The sequence below is a fragment of the Crocuta crocuta genome, unplaced genomic scaffold (genome assembly GCF_008692635.1).
Source record: "Crocuta crocuta isolate KB4526 unplaced genomic scaffold, BGI_CrCroc_1.0 scaffold97, whole genome shotgun sequence".
NCBI classification, from domain to species: domain Eukaryota; kingdom Metazoa; phylum Chordata; class Mammalia; order Carnivora; family Hyaenidae; genus Crocuta; species Crocuta crocuta.
In genome coordinates, this window is record NW_027531999.1 from 2272907 (window position 1) to 2299842 (window position 26936).

The 26936-nt window shown below is 38.0% G+C and overlaps 2 protein-coding genes across 2 annotated transcripts; one reads left to right on the top strand and one right to left on the bottom strand.

The window, feature by feature from the left end:
* Nucleotides 1-204: 204 nt before the first annotated feature.
* TMEM19 (transmembrane protein 19) lies at nucleotides 205-20988 on the bottom strand. The gene is made up of 6 exons (XM_077775195.1): nucleotides 20736-20988; nucleotides 18982-19095; nucleotides 4965-5102; nucleotides 4104-4358; nucleotides 3074-3283; nucleotides 205-1265 (listed from the first exon to the last, which is right to left on the bottom strand). The coding sequence occupies exons 1-6, from the start codon at nucleotides 20863-20865 to the stop codon at nucleotides 1102-1104; spliced, it is 1011 nt and encodes a 336-aa protein (XP_077631321.1). The 5' UTR covers nucleotides 20866-20988; the 3' UTR covers nucleotides 205-1101.
* LOC144240845 (uncharacterized) lies at nucleotides 20879-26696 on the top strand. The gene is made up of 4 exons (XM_077775263.1): nucleotides 20879-21009; nucleotides 21063-21658; nucleotides 24898-25069; nucleotides 26548-26696. Exons 1-2 carry the CDS (start codon nucleotides 20879-20881, stop codon nucleotides 21577-21579), a joined length of 648 nt encoding a protein of 215 aa, XP_077631389.1. The 3' UTR covers nucleotides 21580-21658; nucleotides 24898-25069; nucleotides 26548-26696.
* Nucleotides 26697-26936: the final 240 nt, after the last annotated feature.

Consider the following 26936-nt stretch of genomic DNA (forward strand, 5'->3'; position numbering starts at 1 on the left):
AGATCATGAACTGAGCCAAAGTCGGATGCCCAACCGACTGAGCCACCCAGGCACCCCATATGAGAAATATTTTTAAATACTTTTGGCAACGTGCTTGCTTCGGCAGCACATATACTAAAATATTTTCAGCAAAATAATCCATACCATATTAAACTCCCTTAGCATACAGTAAATCATAGTGAAGAACAAAACTGAACAGTAGGATTCATTTCAGTTGAGTCTATATTGTACAGAAGAGCATAACTTAAGTACAGAATAGGAAATCATAGCATCTTCCAGTGACTTCTAGGTAGCAAATAAAAAAATAATTACAGTAGCTTTCCAGTGACTCTAATTATTCAGGATGCCAAAGTAAAACAAATTCCTATATACATTTCAAAGAAAGCTAGAAAATACATTAAAAAATATTAAATACAAGATAATTTCTGCTCAAAGATCAACTGAAATAGAAGGTGCACATATTTAAGATATAAATCTCTTTTGCTTTTACTTAAAAATACCTTTTTCATACATTCTAACGGTCATATGAAAAAGACATTTACTTTCTTTCCATTACTTACCCTGAGTAAGGGAGAACAAATGTGAAGTAGGCCTTAGAGCTCACTAAGAACCAAGCTCCACACTTTTCACAACTGTATACGGCAAGTAATGGAAGTCCAGGACTATACTTATTCAGGATTCCACACACACACACACACACACACACACATCAGTTCAAACCACCCAGAACTAAAATTTGGGTAACTGGCATTACACTTTTAATCCCTACACTGGTTTAATGAAAGCAAAATCTATATTTACTATGTAGGAATTTTCAGTTCAGTATATAGCAATATATGTAGATATTATAGCTTCATTGCTCAAGAAGCTCTATTCAGCAGAAGAAAAATATGAATAAGTTCTTTGTACACTTATTTTTCACTATGAAGATGTTAGCAGTTACAAGGGAGTTAAAGAAAAATTTGAAATTTCATGACAGTGGAATATGGGAAGAGTTGGTATTTCCTCTCTGCCATTGCAATTATTCTTTTACGATGAAACTCAGAATTGCAAACTTAGCTGAATTTACCAAAGTTTCAGCCTTTGTAAATGAAATAAAGTTCACTCGCTGGGCCAAAACTGGCAAGCAGCAGTTGGGAGCAAAAGGGCAATAAGGACAGAAGAAAACAGATTCACTGCATTGTTATCAAGAATCGGCTTCCCTGCTATGTGCTTCACCTCATTCGCCGGGCTGTTGACCACCATGCCAGTGCCTTCATCTAAACCTGGAGTAGAAAAGAAGCAAGTGAGCTGGAAAATCCAAATGACTTGATTTAAAACAAATAAGCTTCAGGGCGCCTGGGTGGCTTAGTCGGTTGAGCGTCCGACTTTCACTTAGGTCATGCATGATCTCACGGTTCGTGGGATCGAGCCCCGCATCGGGCTCTGTACTGCCTGCCAGCTCAGAGCCTGGAACCTATTTCAGAGTCTGTGTCTCTCTCTCTTCCTGACCCTCCCCTGCTCATGCTGTCTCTCTCTCTCCTAGAAATAAATAAAACATTAAAAAAAAAAATAAAACAAATAAGCTTCCCCCACCCAAAGGATACAACCTTTGAAAGATTCTCAGCCACTTAAATTGACTTCAGTGAAGGGGCTCTTGGGTGGCTCAGTTGGTTTAAGTATCTGACTTCGGCTCAGGTCATGATCTCACAGTTTGTGAGTTCAAGACCCGTGTCAGGCTCTGTGCTGACAGCTCAGAGCCTGGAGCCTGCTTCAGATTCTGGGTCTCCCTCTCTGCCCCTCCCCCACTCATGCTCTGTCTCTTTTTCCCTCAGAAATAAGATAAACATTTAAAAAAATTTTTTTAATTGATTTCAGTGGATAATTATCCACTGGTGAGAGGTATGGAACCCTCAATTAGAAAAGATTTTTTGAAATGTGATTTTCAGCACACCGCAATACTGTTCTCTCAACACTGCTGGAACTCCTTCACAGGTAGAAGGGAGAATATTAAAAGCAGAGATGTCATGAAACGAGAAAATTAGGCCCCCAAGACTTGTAGGGATCAAGTCTCTGACCTCCGCACTGGAAACCCAGGACCAAGCATGGTGCCAGCGCAAAGGAGGCACACAAAGAATTTACTGAATGAGTTAATCTGTCCCACAGTTCACATTATTTTTTCAACCCACTCAATATGATCAGAAACTTCCCCAGTTAGAGCCCAGTTTAGAATAAAACCTAGGGTCTTAAAAAAAAAAAAAAAAAAAAATGGGGGGAGAGACAGAGAGAGAATGTGTGTGTGTGTGTGTGTGTGTGTGTGTGTGTCGAATTATTGACCTTTACACGGAACTAAAATCAGACTGCTTCCTCCTTAGTATCTAGATGAGACTAACGAATCTGAGAGAACAAATATTCTGACTGGTGGGGAGCAAAGCAGAAGGGCAAGTAGATGATCTTGACGCATGAAGAGAAATGGAAGGACTGTACACACGGAAACTTTCTCCAGACTCCCAGCTTCTTAACTGTAGGAGTCAAAGGAGAAGGCATGGTTGGTCAGAGTGTGGACGAAATACACACCTACCAGAATATGTCAGTATACTGACGTGACAGGAGAGTCTCAAAAGCAAAGCACAGAAAATTCAGGGGAAAACCCAAGTCTCCCATATATCTTGAGTGGGGCTAAAAATTTGGTGGGGACAGAAAGCATGTCACAGCAGAAAAGTGGGTCACATGTGTACAGAGTAGTACAATAATTCTCTCTCAAACAGACTTGTAAAACAAATGGAGGGTGGGCATTAAAATGATCTGATCCCAAATGTTCTGCTTTCCTGCGATTAAAGTCCCATAAGCAAAAGCGTCTGCCATATCCTTCCCACATAGCTTCTCCTCATTGTTCTGCAGGACTAATTCTCTTTTGATTAATTTAATACACAAAAAGATTTTAAATCAAAATTGTGGAAAAGACTCTGTCCTATCATTCCCGGCCTCTCAATTTCCTCTGTCTCTGACACTGTTTTCATTGCCATGTTTTTCCCCCGTATAGTTTCCCCATTTAACACACCAATAAGTTGCAATAATGAAGTGATGCTCTTACCAGTAAACTGCATTGTAGCTCCTAAATATGAGTCTACAACTGATCCTAGTAATCCAGCCAGACCCCCAAATGCAATAATTGGCCACTGGGGAGCAGAAATGTCCAAATCGTTAACAAAAACCAACTGTGTGAGGAAGTACGCGATGCCCACAAAGGTACCACCAAGTAGGCTGGAGGCAAGGCCCACCGTTGTGACACCTCCATTGGTCCCTGAGGAAGAAACATAGATAAAACGATCTGGTTAACCATCAACAAACACACGAAATCAAGGAAAGCAAAAGATTTTGGTACCCATCTCACCAAGACTAGTGCAAAGTAAGGGTTCTCTTCCATATAATCCACAGAGCATAGCCTAGTTGAAAAGAAGTCTTTTCTCTGCATTAACTCCTGCCGGTCTGAGCAGTGCAGGGGAATGGTTCAATGGAGCCGGACTGCCTGGTTTCAATTTTCCTTCTGCCACCTCCAAGTTACGTGACTGTAACTAAGTTACTTCACTTCTCTTAATTTCCTTGTTTGTAAGAGGAAAATAATTAAAGAACCAATTCACATGAATATTAAGAGTATTAAGGATGATGATAATGAGGAAGAGAAAAAAAAGGAGGCGAGGAAGAAAAGGAAAAGGAGGAGAAAGAGGAGTAAAAGCCGAGGAGAAGGAAGGGAAGGAGAGGAAGGAGGAGGGCAGGCGATGGCAGAGACAAAATGTAGCAGCAGTAGTAGTAGTTGATGACAGTGGTAACAGGGAACTGAGATCTATGGTAAAGCACTAACCACATAACGGGTCCTCAAGAGATACTCCACCATTCCCTTCTTTTTCCTCTGCTACTGATAGGTCTCTGCATTTCTGTATTGTTTACCTAGGACTCACTAACATTTCCTGCAATAGTATTATCACTAACTTAATAGCCTATAGTAATTTTCCAATTAAGGGGAATAACCAAAATTCTTAAAAGGCTTTTAGGTAAGAAACAATCAATCAGGTGTTTTTTTTGTTCATTTTGGTTTTTTTTAAGAAACTTAAATATAGACTCACCAACTGGAACTTTTTCCCAGGTTGTTATCAGCCTTGGCGGGCTTTTACTCAGAACGGTGCCAACTTCTGAAGCCCACGTGTCTCCAGCACAGCAGGCCAGTGCAGCCAAGAGAGACAAACACATCCAGGAAGCAGTGTACTGCTTGGAAAAATCTATTGGGATTTCCCCTGGCCCATTTTCTATCATATACAACAGGGCCAGCTCTGTAGGCACAGCTCCATTACAGAACACCTGAATCCAATTCCTCTGCCCGCCTACAAACAACATAAAAAGGACAAGAAATGTTTTCTCCTCAGAAGGGAAATCATGCAGTTATAGGAATTTAAAGTTTAAGAAAAGAAAAATGACAAAATTTTAAAAATAACTAAAAGTTGGGTGGTACCTTTGCCTATATTCTATATTATTTTAGAATAATTAATGATATTTTCTAATGTTTCTAAAATTCCGCTGCTACTTACTATTATGAAGTAATGATAAACTAAATTAGGCTACTACTTAAAGTTATTCTCATCTAAAATTTATGTTTCAGGGGCGCCTGGGTGGCTCAGTCAGTTAAGCGCCCGACTTCAGCTCAGGTCATTTTCATACGGTTCGTGGGTTTGAGCCCCACGTCGGGCTCTGTGCTGACAGCCAGCTCAGAGCCTGGAGCCTGCTTCAAAATCCTGTATCTCCCTCTCTCTCTGACCCTCCCCTGCTCACGCTGTTTCTCTCTCTTTCTCAGAAATAAATAAAACATTAAAAAAATAAAAATAAATAAAATTTATCTGTTTAAACAATCTAAACATGTTCTGATTGTAAGCTTATGTTAGGCTGAAATAAAGGTTACTATTTTAAGTGATGTCAAACATAATTCATTTTACCTTCTTTGTATTCTGAATCAAGACGCTTCTTTATTTCTCCCTTCCATTTAGTGAGTTTTGAAGAAGAAAGGAAAAACATCAGCAGAGAGGTAAAAAAGCTGAAATTTGCAATGGTTAGGATAAATCCAACCACAAGTCCTGAAAGAAACATATATATATATACACACACAGAATTATATTTAGTCCATACATTAATGCTGTGAAAAAAAGAAAGGAATTTTTTTCAGCTCTTATTCACATTACACCCGAAATGTACATTTCTAATACATTTTCATTTTTACCAGTTCAGATATTACCAAATAGTAAACGAAATGTTGGTTTGATTAAATTGAGAGATTTTTTAGCATATTTTGATCTCCATTGAATCAAACTATGAATATATGAATGTATTATTGTAGATATTTTATTTTGTAATAAAATTACAGAACACAACAAATAGCAGTGATTTATTATTAGTCAATACATACTATGTATGTCATATGTAACATTTGGATAGACAGCTAGTTTGGAAAATTTCTAAGTTAACCATAGATTTCTGCAGAGAGGTTAATATTGTGGAGTCTTTCAGGCTTCTAATTTTTACATCCTTCTTTCCCATCTCCCCCACCCTCCCAATATCCTGGATCTTTTTTTTCTACTTAAAGGCTAGCTTTCTGGCTTTTCAAAAAACTTTTATATACTCTCTTGTTGAGCCTCATAAACTATGGAAGAAGACAGAGACAGTGTTTCTTAGCTGTGTTTTCTTATGTAGATCTATGAAAACAACCCTGGATTTTATATGAAATTAAAAATGGGAGTATTTTCTGTGAATGTAATTTTAGATTTTTCAACTTTTTGTTTATTTGGACAAAGAAGAAAGGGATCTTCCTTCATTTTTCCACGAATGACCAATTTCGAGGAAGGCTTATAGTACTTACTGTTCAATCAGGAGAACAAAAAAGAGGGAAGCTTACATTTCATGAAGCAGGAAAGAAAAAAAAAAAGAAAGAAAGATGTACTCCTGATATTATACCAATATATAAAGAGGCCACTGAAAGTAACTGCTAAATCAGTCAAATATGCTTGAGACTTAACTTGTTCTAGGTTGCTAAACTGAGAAGTTATAAAGCCTATCAGTAATTCTATAAAGAAAATGCATATCTGCTGGAATTAGCTTCTTAAATCACTCAGATAATCCTTAAAGCCCTTTGTTAGAAAATTTGAAAATGTTATTATAAGGGATGCCTGGGTGGCTTAGTTGTTTGAGTGACTGACTCTTGTTTCAGCTCAGGTCATGATCCCAGGGTCATGGGATCAAGCCCTGCACGAGGCTCCACACTCAGCATGTAGCCTGCTTAAAATTCTCTCTCTCTCTCTGCCCCTTTCCCCCACTCGTGTGTGCTCTCTCACTACAATAAAATAAAATAAAAAAGAAAATGTTCTTAGGAGTAAAGCCTGGTGGCTGAGATAGCAAAGAACCCCAGTTTCTACTATCACAATGGTTAGTAAATTCTACAAAAATGAATGAGACGGAGGATTCTGGGAAGATGGAGGAGGAGGAAGCATCAGGAATCTGTCTTCCACCTAGACAACAATTGCGCAAGCAGACTCTGTCTTACAAAACTTTTTTGGAACACTGGAGGCTATTGAAGCCTTGTAACTTTCAAAGGAAGGCTTGGAAGGGAAACTAGTTAATTTTGGTCAGTTTCCCGTCTACCACTGTCCGCCCCATGGCAGGCAGTGTAGGAATTGCAGGAGCAGTCTGCACACAGCTTGTGAAAGCCAGGGTGGACAATAAGGACTTGTCTTTAAAAATTTTTTTTAATGTTTATTTTTGAGAGAGAGGGAGAGAGAGAGAATGTGAGGAGGGGAGGAACAGAGAGAGAGGGAGATAGAATCTGAAGCAGGCTCCAGGCTCTGAGCTAGCTGTCAGCACAGAACACGATGTGGGGCTTGAACCTACGAATGGTAAGATCATGACATGACCTGAGCTGAAGTCGGACGCTTAACCGACTGAGCCACCCAGGAGCCCCTGGACTTGTCTTTCAAATATGAGGATTTGTACTCTGATCAATGACTGCTGCTTCTGATAAGGCAGATATAGATACAGAGGATGGCAGCCACTGTTGCACCCCACCCCTTACTGTTGCCAAGCCATTTCTTGTCTGGCTGAAGCGACTGCCAAAGGACTTAAAGGGTTCATACCAGCTTCCTTTCATTTCTGTTCTTCCTTCTCTGGAGAGCCACACATTAAAGACAAGGACATTCAAAAGAAATTACATTTATGGGGAAAATTAGAAGGTCACAGTGCATTCCCAGAGAAAGGTATAGGCTCAGAAAAGACTTGGAAGACCTCAAGTTTACGCCTTAGGGTGATCCCTGGCACAAAAACAACCTCCAACAATCAAAAACAAGACAAAAGCAAACCAAAAAAGAGCAAACCCTGGGGCAGGGGAAATTCTGATTTCCAGAGTTACCACGTTATTAGATTTAAATGTCCAGTTTTCAACAAAAATAACACAAGACATACAAAGAAACAGGAAAGTACGGCCCATTCAGAGGGGAAAAAAAAATCAATGGAGATTGTCACTGGAAGGGCCAGATGGTGGACCTACTAAGCAAATACTTCAAAACAACAGTCTTAAGGATGCTCAAAGAATGGAAAGAAGACATGAAGAAAGTCAAGAAAATAATACGGAATATGGAAATGTTAATAGAGATATAGAAATCTAGAGAAAAACCAATAGGAAATATTGGAGCTGAAAATATTCAGTACAGATTCAAAGGCACATCTGAGCAGGCAGAATAAACAAATCAATGAACTTGAAGGCACGCAAAGGAAATTATCCAGTCTGAAGAACAGATAAAACAAAGATTGAAGAGAAGTGAACAAAGCCTAAGGGACAAGTGGAACGCACACATCGTGGGAATCCCCCAAAAAAAGAAAGGGACAAGGGGCAGAGAAATTACTTGAAGAAATAACAGCTGAAACCTTCCCAGGTTTTTTTTTTTTTTGAAAACTTACCAAGTTTCATGAAAGACACATGTATAAACATGCAAGAAAGAAGCTTACCAAACTCCAGGTAGAATGAATTCAGAGAGCCACACTGAGACACATTATAATCAAACTGTTCAAAGGCAGAGACAGTCTTGAAAGCAGAAAGAGGTAAGCAACTCATCACATACGAGTGATCCTCAGTAAATTATCAACAGGTTTCTTATCAGAAATTTTGGAGGGCTGATACCCAGCCAAACTATTTTTCAAAATATTTTTCGAAAGTAAAGAAGACATTAAGAGAGTTTTCATGTTATTGATGTTATGCTGGCAAAATTTTAAATTAAAATGTTACAACTTTAGGATGTTAACTGTAATTCTTGTGGTAACCATAAAGAAAATAGTTATAAAATATACACAAACGGAAATAAGAAAGGAATTCAAACATTTCACTACAAAAATTAATTAAACACAAAACACAATAATACAAAAAATGAGGAACAAAAAACTATAAGGCATATAGAAACAAATAGCAAAATGACAGAAATGAGGTTTTCCTTAGTAATTAAATGTAAGGGGATAGGGGCACCTGGCTGGCTCAATTGATAGAGAACTCTTGATCTCAGGGTTGTTAAGTTTGAGCCCCACACTGGGTGTAAAGATTACTTAAAAAAAAAATCTTCCAAAAAACAAACAAACAAACAAGTATGTGTAAGGGGATGAAACACTCTAATCAAAAGACATAGACTGTCAAAGTAAAATAAAAATACATAGTCCACTGCTGTCCACAAAGAATGCACTTTAAAGACACAAAAGGGTTGAAAGTAAAAGGACTGAAAAAAATAGCCCATGCAAACAGTAACCAAAAGAGAGCAGGGGGCGCTATACTAATAACAGACAAAATAGATAAGCTCACCACAGCGCCCGTGTGTCATAACCCCATCTTCTTTTCTTTTTAGTATTGCCTTTCTTTCTGGCATAACAAGATGCTCTAGGCTCTTCCCAAACCTAGTTTTCCCCAGCCCTGGAACCAGTCATTTCTCTGAGAAGGTTTGGTTCATTTTAGTGGCAAATCTCACAGTGTACTCATTGTTACTGGGGAGTATTTACTTTTTTGTGGACAGGACAAATACATACATACATAGGAATTCACAAATATACACACATGCACGTACATGTGCATATATACACATGCATGTACTTTAGAAATCACAAGGTCACACCAAGAACTCTCACTACAATCCATCTCCACAGATTCTCTTCCTCCTCCCCCTTCCACATTTGTATGCTTGCCTCCTTCCTTGGTGAGAACCCCGGCTTCAAATAACGACAATAATTTCACTCATTTTCTCAATCTCCTATCACATTTAAAACTTTTAGAATTATTTCACTCTTACTACAACAAAAAAAAACCACACCAAAAATAGGTTAGGATTTGTTTGCAATTCTCCCCTTCACTGAACCCAAGACTGAAGGAATACAGTTAAATCTGTGTTCATAAGTTTTTCTTTTTCCCTCCAGTGTGCTTATAGTATTAATTTAAAATACAATTGGGTTCATTTGTTTTAGTTTGCTTTCAGTTTTAGATTTCTTCTTTGCCTATCCTTTCTAATTTTATTTCTTAAAATATGATGGGGTGCCTGGGTGGGGTGCCTGGGTGGCTCAGCCGATTAAGTGTCCGACTTTGGCTCAGGTCATGATCTCATGGTTCCTGGGTTCGAGCCCTGCGTCGGGCTCTGTGCTGACGGCCAGCTCAGAGCCTGGAGCCTGTTTCAGATTCTGTGTCTCCCTCTCTCTCTGACCCTCCCCTGCTCATGCTGTCTCTCTCTCTCAGAAATAAATAAAACATTAAAAAATTAAAAAAAATATGTAGAACACTAGCATCCGTTCAACAGTCAAACTTACACAAAAAGGCATATTCAGAGAAGGGTCATTTCCTCCCAGGTCCCTTTTCCCCCTCTGTCTGTATATTGCTCTCCCTCCATTCGTTGTAGATAAAAACTTCATTATTTTCTAGTTTATCTTTCCTGTGTTTCTTTTTATAAAAATAGGTATATATATTCAAGTTTTATTTTCCCTTTAAAAAAATTTTTTAAAGGTATTTCGAGAGACAGAGAATGTGCAGGTGAGGGGCAGAGAGAGAGCAGGGAAGAGATCCCAAGCAGGCTTCATACTGGTGGAGCCTGATGTGGGGTCTGAACTCACAAACCATGAGATCATTACCTAAGCCGAAACCCAGAGTCAGTGGCTTACTGACTGAGGCACCCAGGCACCTTCCTTCTTCTCTATGTGTTCTTTTCAACTTATAAGCACATTTTTAAAAAAAGTTTTATTTATTAATCTCTGCACCCAAGGTGGGGCTCCAACTCATGACCCTCCGATCAAGAGTCGTGTGATGTTCTGACGGAGCCGGCCAGGTGCCCCTATAAACATGTTTTTCTTTAAATAAAATTTTTTAGTGGGTTTAAAAAAATGTTTATGGGGGGGTGCAGAGAGAGAGGAAAAGAGAAAATTCCAAGGAGGCTCGATCTCACACATTATGAGATCATGACCTAAGCCAAATCAAGAGTGGATGCTTAACTAACTGAGCCACCCAGGCATCCCTTTTATAATAATTTTATAATTTTCCTTTTAGGGAGAGAATGTCCTAACTCTGCCTTTAAGCAGGGTCAGTGGCCCCCCAAAAAACTTATATTTATTGTTAATTAATCTCTCACGAGTTTGGCCACTTTAAGTCTAAACTTCCAGTTTGGAGGGGGTGTGTGAAAAAAATCCACCTTCTGGCCCTGCAGGGTTGGGGACCAGTTTCCCAGAATGTGATAATCACACCAAGGGACTGTTATCTTATGTGGCTCTGTCCAGACTGCCTGCTAGTATTTCTAAGTACAAATTCTATCCCTGACTTATTGTTAACAATTTCCATTCTCAGGGCACCTGGATGACTCAGTCAGGATTAAGAGCATAAGACTCTTAATTTCAGAGTCATGAGTTCAAGCTTCACATTGAATGTGGAGCCTAGTTAAAATTTAAACAAACAATGCCCCCCCAACCCCAATTTTTATTCTCTGTAACTTTTAAGATAAATATATTCAGTTTTGTTATATAAAGATTTTAGTTATCACATTAAATAAAGCTATAAATAGAATAGATATTAAGCAGGTGTTAATATCTATTTAATAAATAAGTATTAAATAATATCTTTTTAAAATAACAGAACAAGGGACCAGGTTTTTATTTCTGTAGAAACTGTGTTGGTTAGCTCAACACTGAGATACCACAACTAGTGAGACATTTATTGACTGATCCCTCCAGAGATACTCAAATATTGGCACTTTACTCAAGTTTATCAAGCTCAGTACTTTTATTAAGTAGGCTCCATGACCCTGAGTTAAGACCTAAGATGAGACCAAGAGTCAGATGCTTAACGGACTGAGTCACCCAAATACCCCAAGTTTAGTGCATTTTAAGTGTAAGAAGTAGGGGGCGCCTGGGTGGCTCAGTCCATTGAGCATCTGACTCTTATATATAGCTCAGGTCATGAGTTCATGGTTCGTGGGTGCGAGCCCCGAGTTGGGCTGCCAGTGTGGAGCCTGCTTGAGATTCTCTCTCTGCACCTCCCTCACTTACTCTCTCTTTCAAAATAAATAAACTAAAAAAAATAAAGTGCAAGAAGTAGGGTCATGCTGTATAAAGAACTAACAAAGTGCTTTAGCTCTGGAGTTAAATAGTCTGGAGTTCAAACTTTGGCTCCTCCACTTAACTCTGAATAAATGTTTCCCAACTCTGAGCCTCAATTTCTTGTTGGTGAAATGAGAATAGCGACAATTCCTACCTCAATGGCTTGCTGTGAAAAGTTAAACAATATTTATACCATGCTTATTATATTACCCAGATGTGGAAGGCCTTTAATAAATTTTACTAATATCACTGGCAATAAAAGCAGCTGCAGTGGAAAACCCTGTTCAACCTTTAAGTCTTTTTCGATTGATTTTACAGTATTACAAAAGTAGTACGTAACTATTGGAGGAAAAAGCCAAAAATATGCAAGTATACATAGTAAATGTGAAAATGTCTCTGTACACCCCCACCACTCCCCGTCCCTTTTCTATAGTCACTATTAACAATTCATTCTACTGTTTGTAAACAAACCCAGAGGAAGAGGGCCCTAAAACAACCTACACCGAAATCCTGTAAGTCATCTACATCCTTTTTTACTTCAACCACTTTAAAATACTACAGGAAGTGATCAATGTTCATATTGATGACAGGTTCAGAATGAGGAAATCAATCAAAGGAAATGTACTTTGAAAGAATGATTTCTTTCATGTAGTCTAAAAATACCTTGGAATTTTTTGCAACTGCTAGCTATGTCTGAACTCTTAAATTAGTAACTGCAGTCTCCAGTTCTAGATTCCATCTCCCGGAACCACCTCTGGAATCTCTAACTGTCATTACTAAAAGCTGATATGAATAACAAAAGGGTGCTCTCAAAGCACTTCAAGATTCAAGAATTATGGCTGCCTTCTGAGTTTTAAACAGGTAAATCCTGTACTTAACAGAGCCATATGGGGAAGTAAAACAACACTGTCTACAAATGTCTCTGATAGCAGGAGTAGAGTTACACTAAAAATTTCAACCATGGTGACCTGGATATAAAAACCCTGACAGGCAAAAATGGGAAAGGCAGAATTAGAATTTTATAATAAAACTCAAATATACTCAATTCTATCATTGGTAATCTACCTACAGAAAGACTGTGGGAATCAATAGAAGGCTCATTAGCCCAAAGTAAAGAACATGAAGGCCAAAGAACCAGGAGTTGACAGAACTGTTGAATCCCATACAAGGGATGGGACCCTTTGACTTGTGGATTTGCAAAATTGGAGATAGGGAAATTCTATAAAAATAGGGGCTCTATAAAAATATGGAGACTCGATAAAAATCTGCTTTCTGCTCCCTTCACTTCTTCTGTTCTTGCTAGGACCTGCACCCCCATTTTATACATGCCTCATAAAGCAAACATTGTATGTTCTCCTTGTAAGGGACAAGGAGTTAGTGATTTCTTTAGAACAGATAACTTCCAAGGAAGGACCAAGTGAGAATGACCTGAAGAAGCCATCATATGTGTATTCCAGACCACTGGTGCTAGACTACTGGATGCCTAGCTCCAAGAAGTAACACCTGGGCCCTGTTCTTTGTTCTAACTGGTTCCTGGATGCCTAAGAGGGCACATACACCAGACCACAATCCTCAAATACCCCAGACCCCAAACAAAGATGGGACTCTCTGCCCTTTCCTTTTTGTGTCTCACAGGCACTCTGTCTGTATTTGGACTCTCTCTGTATCTTTCACAAACTTCGCTGTCACTTCCTGCTGACTCACATTTGAGTTCTATCCTGCACACACCCAGGGACTCTCTTGGTTGGTCCTGTGGGATGCGCCTCTGCATCCTTAGACTCAGCTTGCTGGCATCACATAGACTGTTTTTCAGATCTAATACCACCAAAGAAATGTTCTAGTTATAATCAATCTTTCTTCTCAAGTGGCCTGGCTACAAGAATTGGGCATGCCATAGCAGTGATGTTTGTATTTCAGTTTGCAATCCACTAGTTCTATATATTTTTGTAAAGACATACTTTATTATTTTTAAAGTAGGCTCCACACCCAATGTGAGACTTGAACTTATGACTCTGAGATCAAGAGTCATATGCCCCACTGACTGAGCCAGCCAGGCACCCTGAGTAGTTCCATATTTTGTCAGATTAATAAAGTGGCATACTGACTGGTAATACCAGTTCCTTGTGACAATGAGCAACATAAACTGGTTTTCTTAGGTCTGGTCAACTCCGGGTACCTGACAGAATGAGGCTTCTATTTCAGAAAGACCGATCACTAGATCTGAACTATGGTAACCCAAAAGAGGTAAGGCCACCCTCTGTAAGGCCACATGGAATACAACCACTGGCCTTTCCAGACAATACTCCATTTGCGTGCATTTCTATTACATTTATAGCATATATTTCTGGGGATTAAATGCCTCAAACCTGGGGCGCCGGGGTGGCTCAGTTAAGCATCTGATTTCAACTCAGGTCATGATTTCACGGTTTGTGAGTTTGAGCCCCACATCAGCCCCGCTGTACTGACAGCTCAGGTCAGAGCCTGGAGCCTGCTTTGGATTCTGTGTCTCCCTCAATCTCTGCCCCTCTCCTGCTCATATTCTGTCTGTCTGTCTGTCTCTCTCTCTCCCTCTCAAAAATAAATAAAACATTAAAAAAAATTGAATAGTAAATGCCTCAAACCAATCTTATTTATCATCTGTCTCCCCTAAAACTTTAAGTTCTCAGACAGTGGGATTTTTTTTTTTAGGTTTTCATTTAAATTATAGTTAGTTGGGGTGTCTGGTGTCTTAGTCAAGTGTCTAACTCTTGATTTCGGCTTTAGATCATGATCTCGTGGTTTATGGGATCGAGCCCTATGTCAGGCTCCACGCAGACAGCAAGGAGCCTGCTTGGGATTCTCTCTCTTCCTCTCTTTCTCAAAATAAATAAGGAACCTTAAAAAAAATAAATTCTTCTTATTTAACATATAGTATAATATTGGTTTCAGGAGTGACAGTGGGATTTTTATCCATTTTCTTTACTACTAAATTCTAACTGTCCAGGACAGTGCCTGACATACAGGGGACCCTGACTATGTATTTGTTGAATGAATGAAGGAAAAAAAAATGGTAAACCATTATGCCTTATAGTCTTGGTAAGTGAAATTAAATTTAAACTTGTCAAACCAAAAATCTGATGACAGATTGTCCATTCTGAGTTCAAAGGAACACAAATACTTCTTTAGAGGAAATCATTTACACGGTGCTTTACAGTTTATAATTACTTTCCCATACATCCCCTCATGTGATCCTCCTTATTCTAGAAATACTCTCTCTCAAAGTGATCAAAGGCCTCCACTTCCACCTTAAGCACTGCCTCAAGCCCTCCTCTCTTCCATCATTACTGAGTTATGTCTTCCTGTGTCATGGGGGGCTCTTAACACCCATTTCCTAAGGAAGTTCTGAAACTCTTCCCAGTCCCACGCACACTAAAGTAATGATATGGACAATCTTAGTAAAATTCCTATGACTGTGAATAGAAGAAAAACAATAACAATAACTAACATTTATAAAATACTTATTGTGTGTGCCAGGTACTGTGCTAACCTTTTTATGTGTATGGCTTCTCACATTAAATCAATGCTGTAGATACTATCATTCCTTCTCATTTTACAGATAGGCAAATTACAAAACTGACAGTTTAAGTAATTTATAGTCGTACTCCAGGATGGTATTCCCAAGTCCTATATAATTTGAACTAGCATTACAATTTTTTATTCCTAAGGAAAAAAAAAAAAAAAACTCCAAACAAAAGATACCAATATTCATGGAATGAAATGATTAGAAAAAAAGAACAGAGGTTTTAAAATCAATGTAGAAGGGCGACTGGTTGGCTCAGTTGGTTGAGCATCCTCTTGATTTCAGCTCAGGTCATGATCTTGCAGTTTGTGAGTTCAAGTCCCGTGTTGGGCTCTGTGCTGACACATAGAGCCTGCTTGGGATTCTCTCTCCCTCTCCTTCTCCCTCCCTTCCAATAAATAAATAAACATTAAAAAGAATCAATCATATATTTCCTAAGCACCTGTTACATGGGTAGCACTATTCAAAGAAGCATGGGACATGGAAGCATAAGATCCACTCCGGTCTTCTGGAAGTTTACAATATAATTGAAAGCAGACAACAAATCACTAAGAGTAAATATTTATAAAATGTTTTATTGCTTTAAAAAGACATACTGTCCCATAAATTATCTTGTGTGAACCTCACCAATAAGCCTTAAGGAACTATTTCATAAGAGATGAAGAAATTGAGACTCCAAGGTGTTGGGTAATATGGTACAATGTGGGGAAATAGGTTCTACTTAAATGGAAAAAAGCTTACGGTTGGAAACCTGCCACCACGGGGTGAAAACACCCAAGGTTAGCTAGCGATATATTCCAATAGGTTCATGAGTATGTTCCATCTGATGCCAATATATTATTGTACTTTGATCACAAACGCCACCTGCCCCCAGACCCTTTGTTACTTACACACAACTTAATGATTGCTATCTTATTGTTTTCTCCATGTTCACGTGTATAAGTTCTTGTTTTCTTCAGGTTCACCACGTGGGTAATATCTTGTAAGCTCAATAAATACAGAGATGAAACCCTTATTTGGGGCTCTTCTCTCTTCCCAGACACTAGCCTTTGTTGTATTCAATTCTGCGTCCACTCTCTTGCTGGACAAAAGAGAACTCCAGATGCACAGTCTGCGACAGCAAAATTCACTGAGATAGCAAGTGGAAGTCCTTGAATTTAAATACGTACCTTCTAATTCTAAATCAAGCTGACTAGGAGAGGAGTAGAGGCCCAAGGGCTAAAAGGCAGAAAAGGAAATGGTAGCAGGAAAGAAACAAAAGTAATGACTGGAAAAAGAAAAGCAGGGCAATATATAACATGGGAACCAGGGGAAGAAAGAATTTCAAGAAGGACCTGACCCTTCTTTCAAGAATGATAACAACCAAGGCAGGATTACTTGAGAAAGGACTTAAAAAAATTTTGTTTTTAATGTTTTTTATTTATTTCTGAGAGAGAGAGAGACAGAGCGAGCAGGGGAGGGTCAGAGAGAGAGGGAGATACAGAATCTGAAACAGGCTTCAGGCTCTGAGCTAGCTGTCAGCACAGAGCCTGACACGGGGCTTGAACCCACGAACCATGAGATCATGACCTGAGCTGAAGTCAGATGCTTAACCGACTGAGCCAACCAGGCGCCCAGAGAAAGGACATTTTTAACAAAGTGTAACTCTGTGTTATTATATTTAGAGACCATTCAAATTATTCACTTTAAATGAGTTAATACTTCCAAAGTGCTAACAGCAGCGCCTGATACACAGCATGCACAACATAAGCATCTGCGAAACAGATAAAACATAATACTGATTATATGGTAAGATAAAAGATAAAAATGTCAATGTGTCTGTTAACTGCAATTCAACTACCCTCATGGGAGGAAAAAAGTCCTTGAACAACGTTTCTCAATTATGAAGAAAGAGGCTTAGCCTGATAATAACAAGCAGCCAATAATGCTGGCTATGTCTATCCACTGAGCTAGGAACTTTATTGTGATTACCTGATTTAATTCTTACTGCAAACTGTAAGAATGAAATCAGAGGTAGATCAAGGTTTTGTAGGGCCTGATGCTTATAAATTAAATAAATAAATATATATATACACACACACACACACACACACACACACACACACAAATAGCTCTTACCTTTATAATATTTACAAAACCATAGGACCATGAGAGTACACTGCTAAGGTTCTTCCCAAAGCCTTGGAAGGTACCACTGCAAGTGAAGATGCCATGAAGTTTAAGCTGTATTAACTTCATGGTATATCCTTCTTTAGGTTGGATATTAAAAAATCCCATTTCACTGAAGAAAAAACTGAGGCACAGGGAGGTTAAGTGACTCTCCCAGAGCCATAACTAATATTCATTTATTGTTTTGTTTTGTTTTTTTTACCTTTAAAAAAAGTGTATTCCAAGCAGGCTCCATGCTGTCAATGCAGAGTTGGATAGGGGCCCTGATCACAAACCATGAGATCATGACCTAAGCCAAAGTCAGATGCTTAAATGACTGAGCCACCCAGGAGCCTGCTGTAACTATTATTCAAACCCATCCTACCTGATTCTAGCACTTGTTCTTTTACTCATCATGCTATATTCTTTCATGAAGGTCTGCTCAAGTTTATAAAACTTTGAGAAACATCTGCTTTATGTGAATACAGTGGAGGCAGAGTATGTTTACAATGCTAGATTAGGCTAATGTGCAATATTTTGAAGGTTGGGTAGATGGCTCCAAGACCTGCCAGTTATAAACAATTGTCATTCTGTAGTGATCTTATCCTCCATGTAGTATTTGAGGGGAATTCTCATGTCTTGGGATTTGTAACACTTCCAGGATATGAAATTCTCAATGTCATATCAGATCATGGTAACCCATTGACTTGAGGCAGGTGAGACTCCACCTAGTTTGAAATAAAATCTTTACTGTGTCCCACAAGCCTCCTTAATTATCTGGCCCTTGCCTACTTCTTCAATTTTATCTGTCACTATTTTTCCTTTTTTTACTATTTTCCAGTCAAATTTATGTCCACACCCAAATAAGGCAGGGTATATGTCAGGGTCTTTGCACATGTGATTTCTGCCAGCCTGGAACATGCTTCTCTCAGATCTTCTCTGGCTTCAAGTCTTGGTTCACATCTACCTCCTTAAAGAAATGGGTTATGCTTGACCCCATCTACAAAAGAACACCTGGTCCCCCAACATACACTCTTTATTATCTTAGTTTTTCTCACAAACTTTATTACATAAAAACTTTTATGTATTATTTTACTATCTGTTCTAAAGAATAAAATTTCCACAAGAACTTGAAACCTTGTCCTTGTTCACAGCCACATCCTCAGTTTCTATAAGAGTGGCATATAGTAAGTGCTCTATAAATATGTGCTAAAAGAACAAATAAATGGCTTGTCCTTAACTCAGTTCTGAAAAACAAATCCAGGATACTTAATTTGGACTGCTCTGCTTGAGGCTACAAATAGCGACTTCCAAGAACAATTCTTTCCACCAACTCCTCTATGTTACATCTAGGAGTTTGCCAGTGTTTTTGCTAGCAGATAATTTAATACAACTAAAGGAGCAGAATAACCAAGGAACTAAAAAAAAATGTATTCTATTAATCAACTTGACATCAATTAAGAAGTTAAATTTGTACGTTACACTGAGTATGTTAGTATCTGCAATTTTGAAAGAATAGGAATGCTGAGCAATAACTCTATCATTGTCTGAAATACAAAACATTGACTTTAGTCTCATATATTTAGAATTTAGAAAACATCATTTTAAATTATATTAGCAAGCATTTATTATAGTTAACATTCAAAAGAAAAACATACCTCCTAAGGCTCCACTGTGATCTAGACTTTTCTTTTTAAAGCCATTAGAGACAATCAAAACAGGAACTACAACGGAAAACAGCCAACGCCAAGGAGAAACAGGCCGTAAAGTACCTAAAAGTTATAAAGATAGAGCACAAATTGTATGAAGTGTGAACATGTTAGTTCTGGCTGTAAACTTTGATAACTGCATTCTGGATTAAAATACTGTCATAAGTAGAAAAACAGAGATGAAGTCACCAAAGTAAAATGTGTTGAGACTTTTATATTTCCAGAGAGATAACACTACTGGGGAATGACTAAATTAAGTCCTGTCCAAGTTTTGATATTTCAATGAATAGTTCAACATTGTTTTAGGAAGGAGTCATGTATTAAATCTCAAGAACTGCATAATGCAAACTATTTTCTTAACAGGATCGAATTATTCCACTTTCTGCCTTGTAGAAGTTTTTCCTTTTTTAAAGTAATATTCTCAAAAGCTACACACCTCCATTCAACAATTAACAACCATCCAATTTTTTCAAAGGTTGCATCTAGCTCACAGATATTTTGTTTGGCTAGTATAATGTTTTTAAACAACTGGAAGTTAATATTTAAAGATAAGGATATTTCAGTATAAAAATCCAGAACTTTGGCTTATGTTTTAAAACGTGGAAGTTCAGGCTCACGTGGCAGAATTCACTGCAGTGGAGAGAGGCCACTTCCTTTAGACAGGCCATTGCTTTCTTGTTCAAAGTCCCCACCATTCCTGACAGACTCCTACACACCAAGACTGAGTGATTACGGTAACGAAAAAATCTGAACTATTGCGTGGGTGTATGTTTCTATCAAAAATGGGAAAATGGGAGACAAAGAGGGTCAAATCTTCAACCAAAAATTAATACGTCTGAAAATGAAAACTAATTCCCATGTGTTTAAGATGCAATGATCAGGTGCTTGGCCGCAGAGGGACACTTGGGTTTAAAAATCCTGGTTTATTCCACTGAGTTCAAGTATTAGTTAATACTAGCCCAAACAAGACTTTTCTCCCATACCTCTCTTTACTAAATCCTCATCCCCTACTGTGAATCACTATAAACGAAAAACTCTGAAAGCTTCTGAACCCTGAACATCACCCATTCAATTATTCACATGTCTGCAAAAGGGTCAGGTCTGAGATGGCAATTGCTTTCTCACTCTACTTTTCACTGAAGGCTGAACAGCATGACATTTTTATAGAAGTACCCAGGAATCTGTGTAAAGGCATATATGTATGTTCTAAGGAGGCTTCGAAACTGTAAAGATTTGAGTCCAGAGTCTGCAATGTGGTTTCAGACTTTAAAAGGAATCTGTTCTTCTGAAGTGACTAAAACAGCTGACAAATCCTCCAACTCTCCAAGTGTAAACACTATACTACCTTTTATTTTTACTGAGATTTTTTGCAGGATACAAGAAACTAATAGTTACAAATATTCCTATTTTAAAAATCACTGCAATTGCTTTACAAAACTGTTTCATTTCACTGATTTCTCAAGATAGATGTAATAACTACATACAACATAAAAACAGGTTTAACTAGAATTACCACAAGCTGCGTTTATTAACGTTCAAGGCAGTGATTATATTTTAATGTTTGTAAATTGGGACCGTGGGAGTTAAGTAAACACAACAGTTCATAACCACTGAGAAGACAGAGTTTTGTATTTCATTAATGAGACAATTTTCAATTCCACCCATTAGATTACAGAAAAACAACTTAGAGCATTCATACTTACCATAATAGGTGCTTGCAGTCATAGACATAATCCAGAAAGCTAAAGAAATGCAAATGATCAGGCTCAATATAACTATATTAGTGATCATCTTTATATACTTTTTGCATATATTGTCGTCAAGATCTGTCATGGAAAGTAGGGATATGAGCGAGCCCCCGAGGGAGAAAATATGTTTTTCAAAAAAGAAAAATCAGTCATTTAAGTTGTCAGCAAAAAACTCATGCAGAGTCAAACATAAACGCGAACATCTCCCACCGACNTTCTGGAAACTTCGGCAGGTGGAGAGCTGAAACTCCCGTGGGCGAGGTTAACACCTCCCTGAAAAAGCAAAGCGCATCCGCGCAGAGAGCCGGTTCCTACTCCGCGGTCACTCCACACCAGAACTCTGCAGAGTGGAAGGGAACGGGAAAGCGGAATCAGCCAATCGCTGGCGTTAGGGCCCCAGCCCCGCCTCCTCCACCCGCCCACGCGTCGACGCGGGCAAGTCCTCCGCCGCAGAGAGACAGGGTGCACAGCCTGGACCCAGGTGGGTCCCAGTGGTGAGCCTCGCGCGGTGGAGCGCGGTCACGTCGCGACAGCTGCGCGCGCCGCCTCAGCGTCAAGGTCCAGCCCGCCGGCGCCGAGGTCCCCGGAACTCAGCGCCGAGCCGAGTCGCGTCTCCCCTTCCTGCGCGCATGCGCCGCGGCCGCCCTGGACGTCGCTTAGTTCACGTGAGCGTTTTAAGGGCGGCTCCCGGACCGCGAGCGGGGCGGATCCGCTCAGAGGCCACCTGCGACCCGGGCCTGGTGGGTTTGTAATGCTTTTCAGAATACTGATGTCTGGAACCTTAGGTACTCGCGTTTGAGGACACAGTCAAACACCGAATGCTGAAACCACCACCGGGGAAGTAATAGAAAAAAGGAATGCAAATAAACTTAGACCCCGTGAGTCTGTTTCAAGCATAATCAACTACTTTTTCATTTATAAAGAGTTCGTGGCATATTATGGATTTTTTAGGGGAAGGGGGATATTGTGTTTTAAAAACAATTTTATGACTGAGAAAATTATTTAAAACGACCCCATTTAGTATGTGGCGAACACACTCAATTGGAGATGTTAAAGATAAAGCTAGTTCTTGCTATTGAGCCCAAACAATTATTGTCATGACAGCATTTATGGAGGAAATCTGTTCCCACACCGCTCATACTTTGTGTGCATTAAGTCAATTAACTTAGAAAGCAGAAGGTCTTATTAGCATTAAAAGTCTGAATCTTGTGGCTTATTTCATGCTTTATTTGATGTTAACATTTGTGTGTCTTGGTTAAAACTAATTGATAATTACATTATATTTGAACTTTTTCAGTTTATTGTTGACCCTGTAAGCCTCAGAGGATGTAAATGAGTTTCAGATGGTACACATCTAGTACCCAGATGTGTTTTAACCCAAAATACTTTTTCTTTGAATAGTTTTTTAACTACTGAGTATTTTTTAAAAACACCGAAGTCTAAATTTAAATAACACACCCAAACAACTTAACATCCTTTCCTTTGGTAAGACAGCGAATTAACTGATTAAGAACCAAATCTGGGGGGGCACCTGGGTGGCTCAGTTGGTTAAAGAAGCTGACTCTTGATTTCAACTCAGGTCATGATCTCACTGTTTGTGAGTTCAAGCCCAATGGCGGGTTTTACACTATGACACTGTGGAGCCTGCTTAGAATTCTCTCTGTCTCTCTGTCTCTCTCCCTCCCTCCCTCCCTCCCCTCCCTCTCTCTCTCTGCCCCTACCATGGCTCTCTCTCTCTCAAAATTAAAAAAAAAAAAAGTAAAAGAACCAAATCTGTGAAGTAGGACTAAATAGAAGTGGCCTTCTTATCAGACTATATGCATATATGGTCTCCCTGCAGAAAATATGTGTCCACTTTATTTTTGTCTCACTCTGTTCAGTACAGGTAAATGATTGGATTACCTCAGCAAGTTGACTACCCAATATCAGTCACACTAGACAATTGGATACAGTTATTAACAATAAAACCTATTATTTTTGTGATTTGCATAGTGATCTTGCTTTTGTCTCATAGACAGTATTATGAACTGATCTTGCTTTTTTCTTCCCTCTCCTTTCATCAGTCACAGGGTAACCTTGTCCGATGTTGGTGTTTTGTGAGATTTTTACATACAATAGAAAACCATTGCCTAGCTGTGTCAGGCATCTCCTAAGAACACTGAAGTCTAGATGTGTCAGGCTAGTTCCTGGGTGCCAGGGATGATTATCTCGTGACTGTGACTAAAATTGCATATTAAATAATAAATAATAGTGCCAATGATTGAGCCTAAAAATGAATTCTTTTTCATTTTTTCTCAGTGTCCAATTACTGCTGTTCTCCATCATGTTATTTTATTTATTTATTTTAAGTTATTTTAGCTTAAGGCTGAAACAATTTGGGGGAATTAATGTAGTTAAAATACACTAATTTTAAAAAAAATTTTAATTATTTATTTTTGAGAGAGACAGCATGAGTGGTGGAGGGGCTGAGAGAGAGGCAGACCCCAAATCCAAAACAAGCTCTACGCTGCAGGCTCCTAGCTGTCAGCACAGAGCCTGACAAGTGGCTCAAACTTAGAAACAGCGAGATCATGACCTGAGCTGAAGAAGTTGGATGCTTAACCAACTGAGCCACCCAGAGTCTCCAAGATAAACTAATTATTTGAAAAAATAGCATTATTTTACAGTCTGATTATTTTTATACAGTTCGATAATTTTCAAAATTTCTACAGTATTTTTCTACATACATTAAAAGTCATTTTTGGGGAGCCTGGGTGGCTCATTCCATTCAGCGTCTGACTCTTGATTTCAGCTCAGGTCATGATCTCACAGTTTGTGAGTTTGAGTCCCACATTTGCAAGGAGCCTGCTTGGCGTTCTCTGTCTCTCCCTCCCTCTCTCTGTCAATAAATAAATAAACATTAAAAAAACTAAAAATCATCTTCTAGAAACACAAAATTTTTGGTTAAGCATTTTCTATATTTCTTAAGATATTAATAAGTATGCACTCTCCACTCTGCTTCTCTCCCCCAAACAATACCTTTGATCAGATTTAAGTTTGAGAAATTTTGTGTCCTCAGAGGACTTTCAGAATGTGTTCTTTTAAAGGCTTGGAGAAGTTAGGAAACTTGAACACCTTTGTTTAAATCTTTCCAACAGTTAATTCTGTTTTATCAGATTCTTTTCCCCCAGAAAACTCAACAGTTTGAGAATTTCTATAATAATAATAGACTGAAAATTCATTATTACACTAATAATCTTCGAATGTAACCATATGAATACCTAATTTCAGTCGTTCTTTGATATACACAAATTTGGATTTTGGGGGCAATAAGACATTTGGTACTTGATACCATTGTTAAAGTCATCCCAATGGCAAAAAGCACTTACCATTGCTAGGGAAATGTCAGTGGATTCTATGTATATTTCCTTTGAATCTAAGCCAAAGGAGTAGTTTAGGTTTTCTGAAATGTGCTAATATTTGACTGCCTAATGCATACATGTCAGATTGAAAGCTCAAAAAAAAAAAAAAAAAAAAAAACAAACCCAACATATGTATGCATATACCCCTTGAAGGAACATAGGTGAAAATCAATGTGGAGACACATATTAATATGACTTCATTCAAGTTATGTATAAAACAGGACTGAAGGAGTAAAGCACTTCAGTACATTAAGGTAAGTGTCATAGAGGGATTGTGAAAGATGACAAGTTTAAGTGACCAAGGGCACTTTGTAAGTGCCACCACTTTACACCAATTTATAAAGGTTTGGTGATTAAGGAGAGCATGAAAATAAGTTCAGGAGAATGGAGAAGAGTTAGAAATAAGCCTTGAGGGGCGCCTGGGTGGCTCAGTTGGTTAAACGTCCGACTTCGGCTCAGGTCATGATCTCGTGGTTCGTGGGTTCCAGCCCTACATCGGGCTCTGTGCTGACAGCTAGCTCAGAGCCTGGAGCCTGTTTCAGATTCTGTGTCTCCCTCTCTCTCTCTCTCTCAGAAATAAATTAAAACATTTAAAAAAAAAAGGGAAAAGAAAGAAATAAGGCTTGAAATATTATCCAAACTGAAAGCTTTGTTCTGCTGAGAGGTACATATCTGCTTTCTTGATATTAAACTCGAAGTTTCTTTTATTTTTTCAGCTTCTGAAGCATAAATTTTAAAAGCCTAAGTAGCAATCTGAAGACTAATTTCTTGATTCTAATTCAACTCATTCCAAAGAACATTAAGAAGAGAAAGGAGCCATGAGGAGAGGAATAAACAAATGGAATATTTACTTCCAGTAACTTTGAGGACAGGGACCTCGTCTATCTGGTTTGCTCTTTTTTTTTTTTTTTTTTAGTGAATGTTAAGATAGTATTTTTTTGGATTAAAGTACCAAGTGAAAAAATAAAATGAAAATTTAAAAATCACATCTTATTTCCTTTATTGTTATTGAACAGATGCTATTGTTACTGAAATAATACTTTGATAATTCTATCTACAAATAAATCTTTGTGTGATCCTCTATTGTCAGGATAGACTGACAATTTTTATAGCCTTTTGTGTATCTGGTTTAGAGAGCATAACCATTATAAAACAGTGCAAATCTAGTATAATGTATTGTTAGATAGAATTTGAGCAACAAGAGTAAAAATGATAATTCCTCTTCTAGGCTTTATATATCTTTATTTTGATTATAGTTTGCTTCAATTTAGGGCCAAGGACTTCTACAGAAGTATTTTAGGAGGTCCATTTAGGGGAAAGACTTCCACAGAGATATTCATGTACATTTAAAAACAATAGGCATGACAGTAATTTCCTTGTAAAGTTTTTAATATTAATATAGTCAGAATACAATATGCAGTTGTTTAGTATACATTATAAAATCATTAATTTTAGAAGATTTCCAACTACTTAAAGAATCCCATATTTGGGCATTAAAATGAACTATTTTCTTTATTATACCAAAATTGAAATTTACCCGTATCCTAACATTGAGGAATGAGGTAAAATACCAACATTATAGTCTACCTGGAAAAGATGAATGACTTCATAGACTATTTTTACTATATACATATGTATAATTTATTTCTTGAGACACATGTCCTATTTTAATAACATGATTCATGATTCATTATGTTTGACAGAGGGTTATAATGTGGAGGGTAGAGCATAGAATTTGAAGGCTACAACCATTGTTCAGTTAAGATTGAACATTTTAGATTGCTGGCATTTCTATCCCTTGTGCTAGTTGGCACATATTGAACATCTACATAAATAAATAAATAAATAAATAACATTAACAAAGATTCCATCTGCAAATTGGAGATAATACCATCTACCACAAAGAATATTTGTAAAGAACAAGAGATCTAAAGGATGCCATAGTGTTTTGTTAACCTTAAGACTCTAAGCTAAGTTATTTGTAAAAATCTGTTGGTAGGGTTTGTTATTCTGTAAAAATATCAAATGTCAAACTTGGCTTTGGTACAGTATTTTATTTATGTTTTCCTGTTGACAAAGATACCATTAATAATCAATTTGTTCAGTGTTCATTTTCAAGGGAAAAATGTCTTGTAATTAAGAATAAAACACTGTTCAATTCAGGTCAGCACTGATGTCCTTCTGTCTCCTTTGCTAAATCATAAGAATAAATCTGTTTTGTTTCAAGGGAAAAGTGTTTTTGGAAAAAGGTCTAAAGTTTATATGCTTATTAAATTCCAATTCAACAGCATTTACCAAAGCACTTCATGTATATTTCTTTTATAGCATTTATTGTATTGTGTTACAAATATATTTTTTCCTTGCAGGAAACTTTCGAGGAACTTAAGGGGAGATAATGATGTCATCTTTATATCATCATGTTACTAGCCTTTGGCTGATTCTTTGTAGAGGTTAATGCCTAGCAGGTATAGAATGAATAACAGATATAGAATGAACAGAGGATCTGTATTGCGTCCAGCAGAAGAAAAAGAGCTATTCTAATTTCGATTATTTTTATGGTAGATGGTCAAAGTGTAAAGTTTATCAACAACTGAAAACAGGATTTAAAAAGATTTAGGTTTTTCTCTATGAGCGAGACTAGTTTTAAGGTAGACAGATGCATGTTAATGAAACAATTTGATGCAGGGAGTGAGTATTTAGAGCATGTTATCAGAACAGTAATATGAAAATGACATGGAGAAAACACCAAAATAAA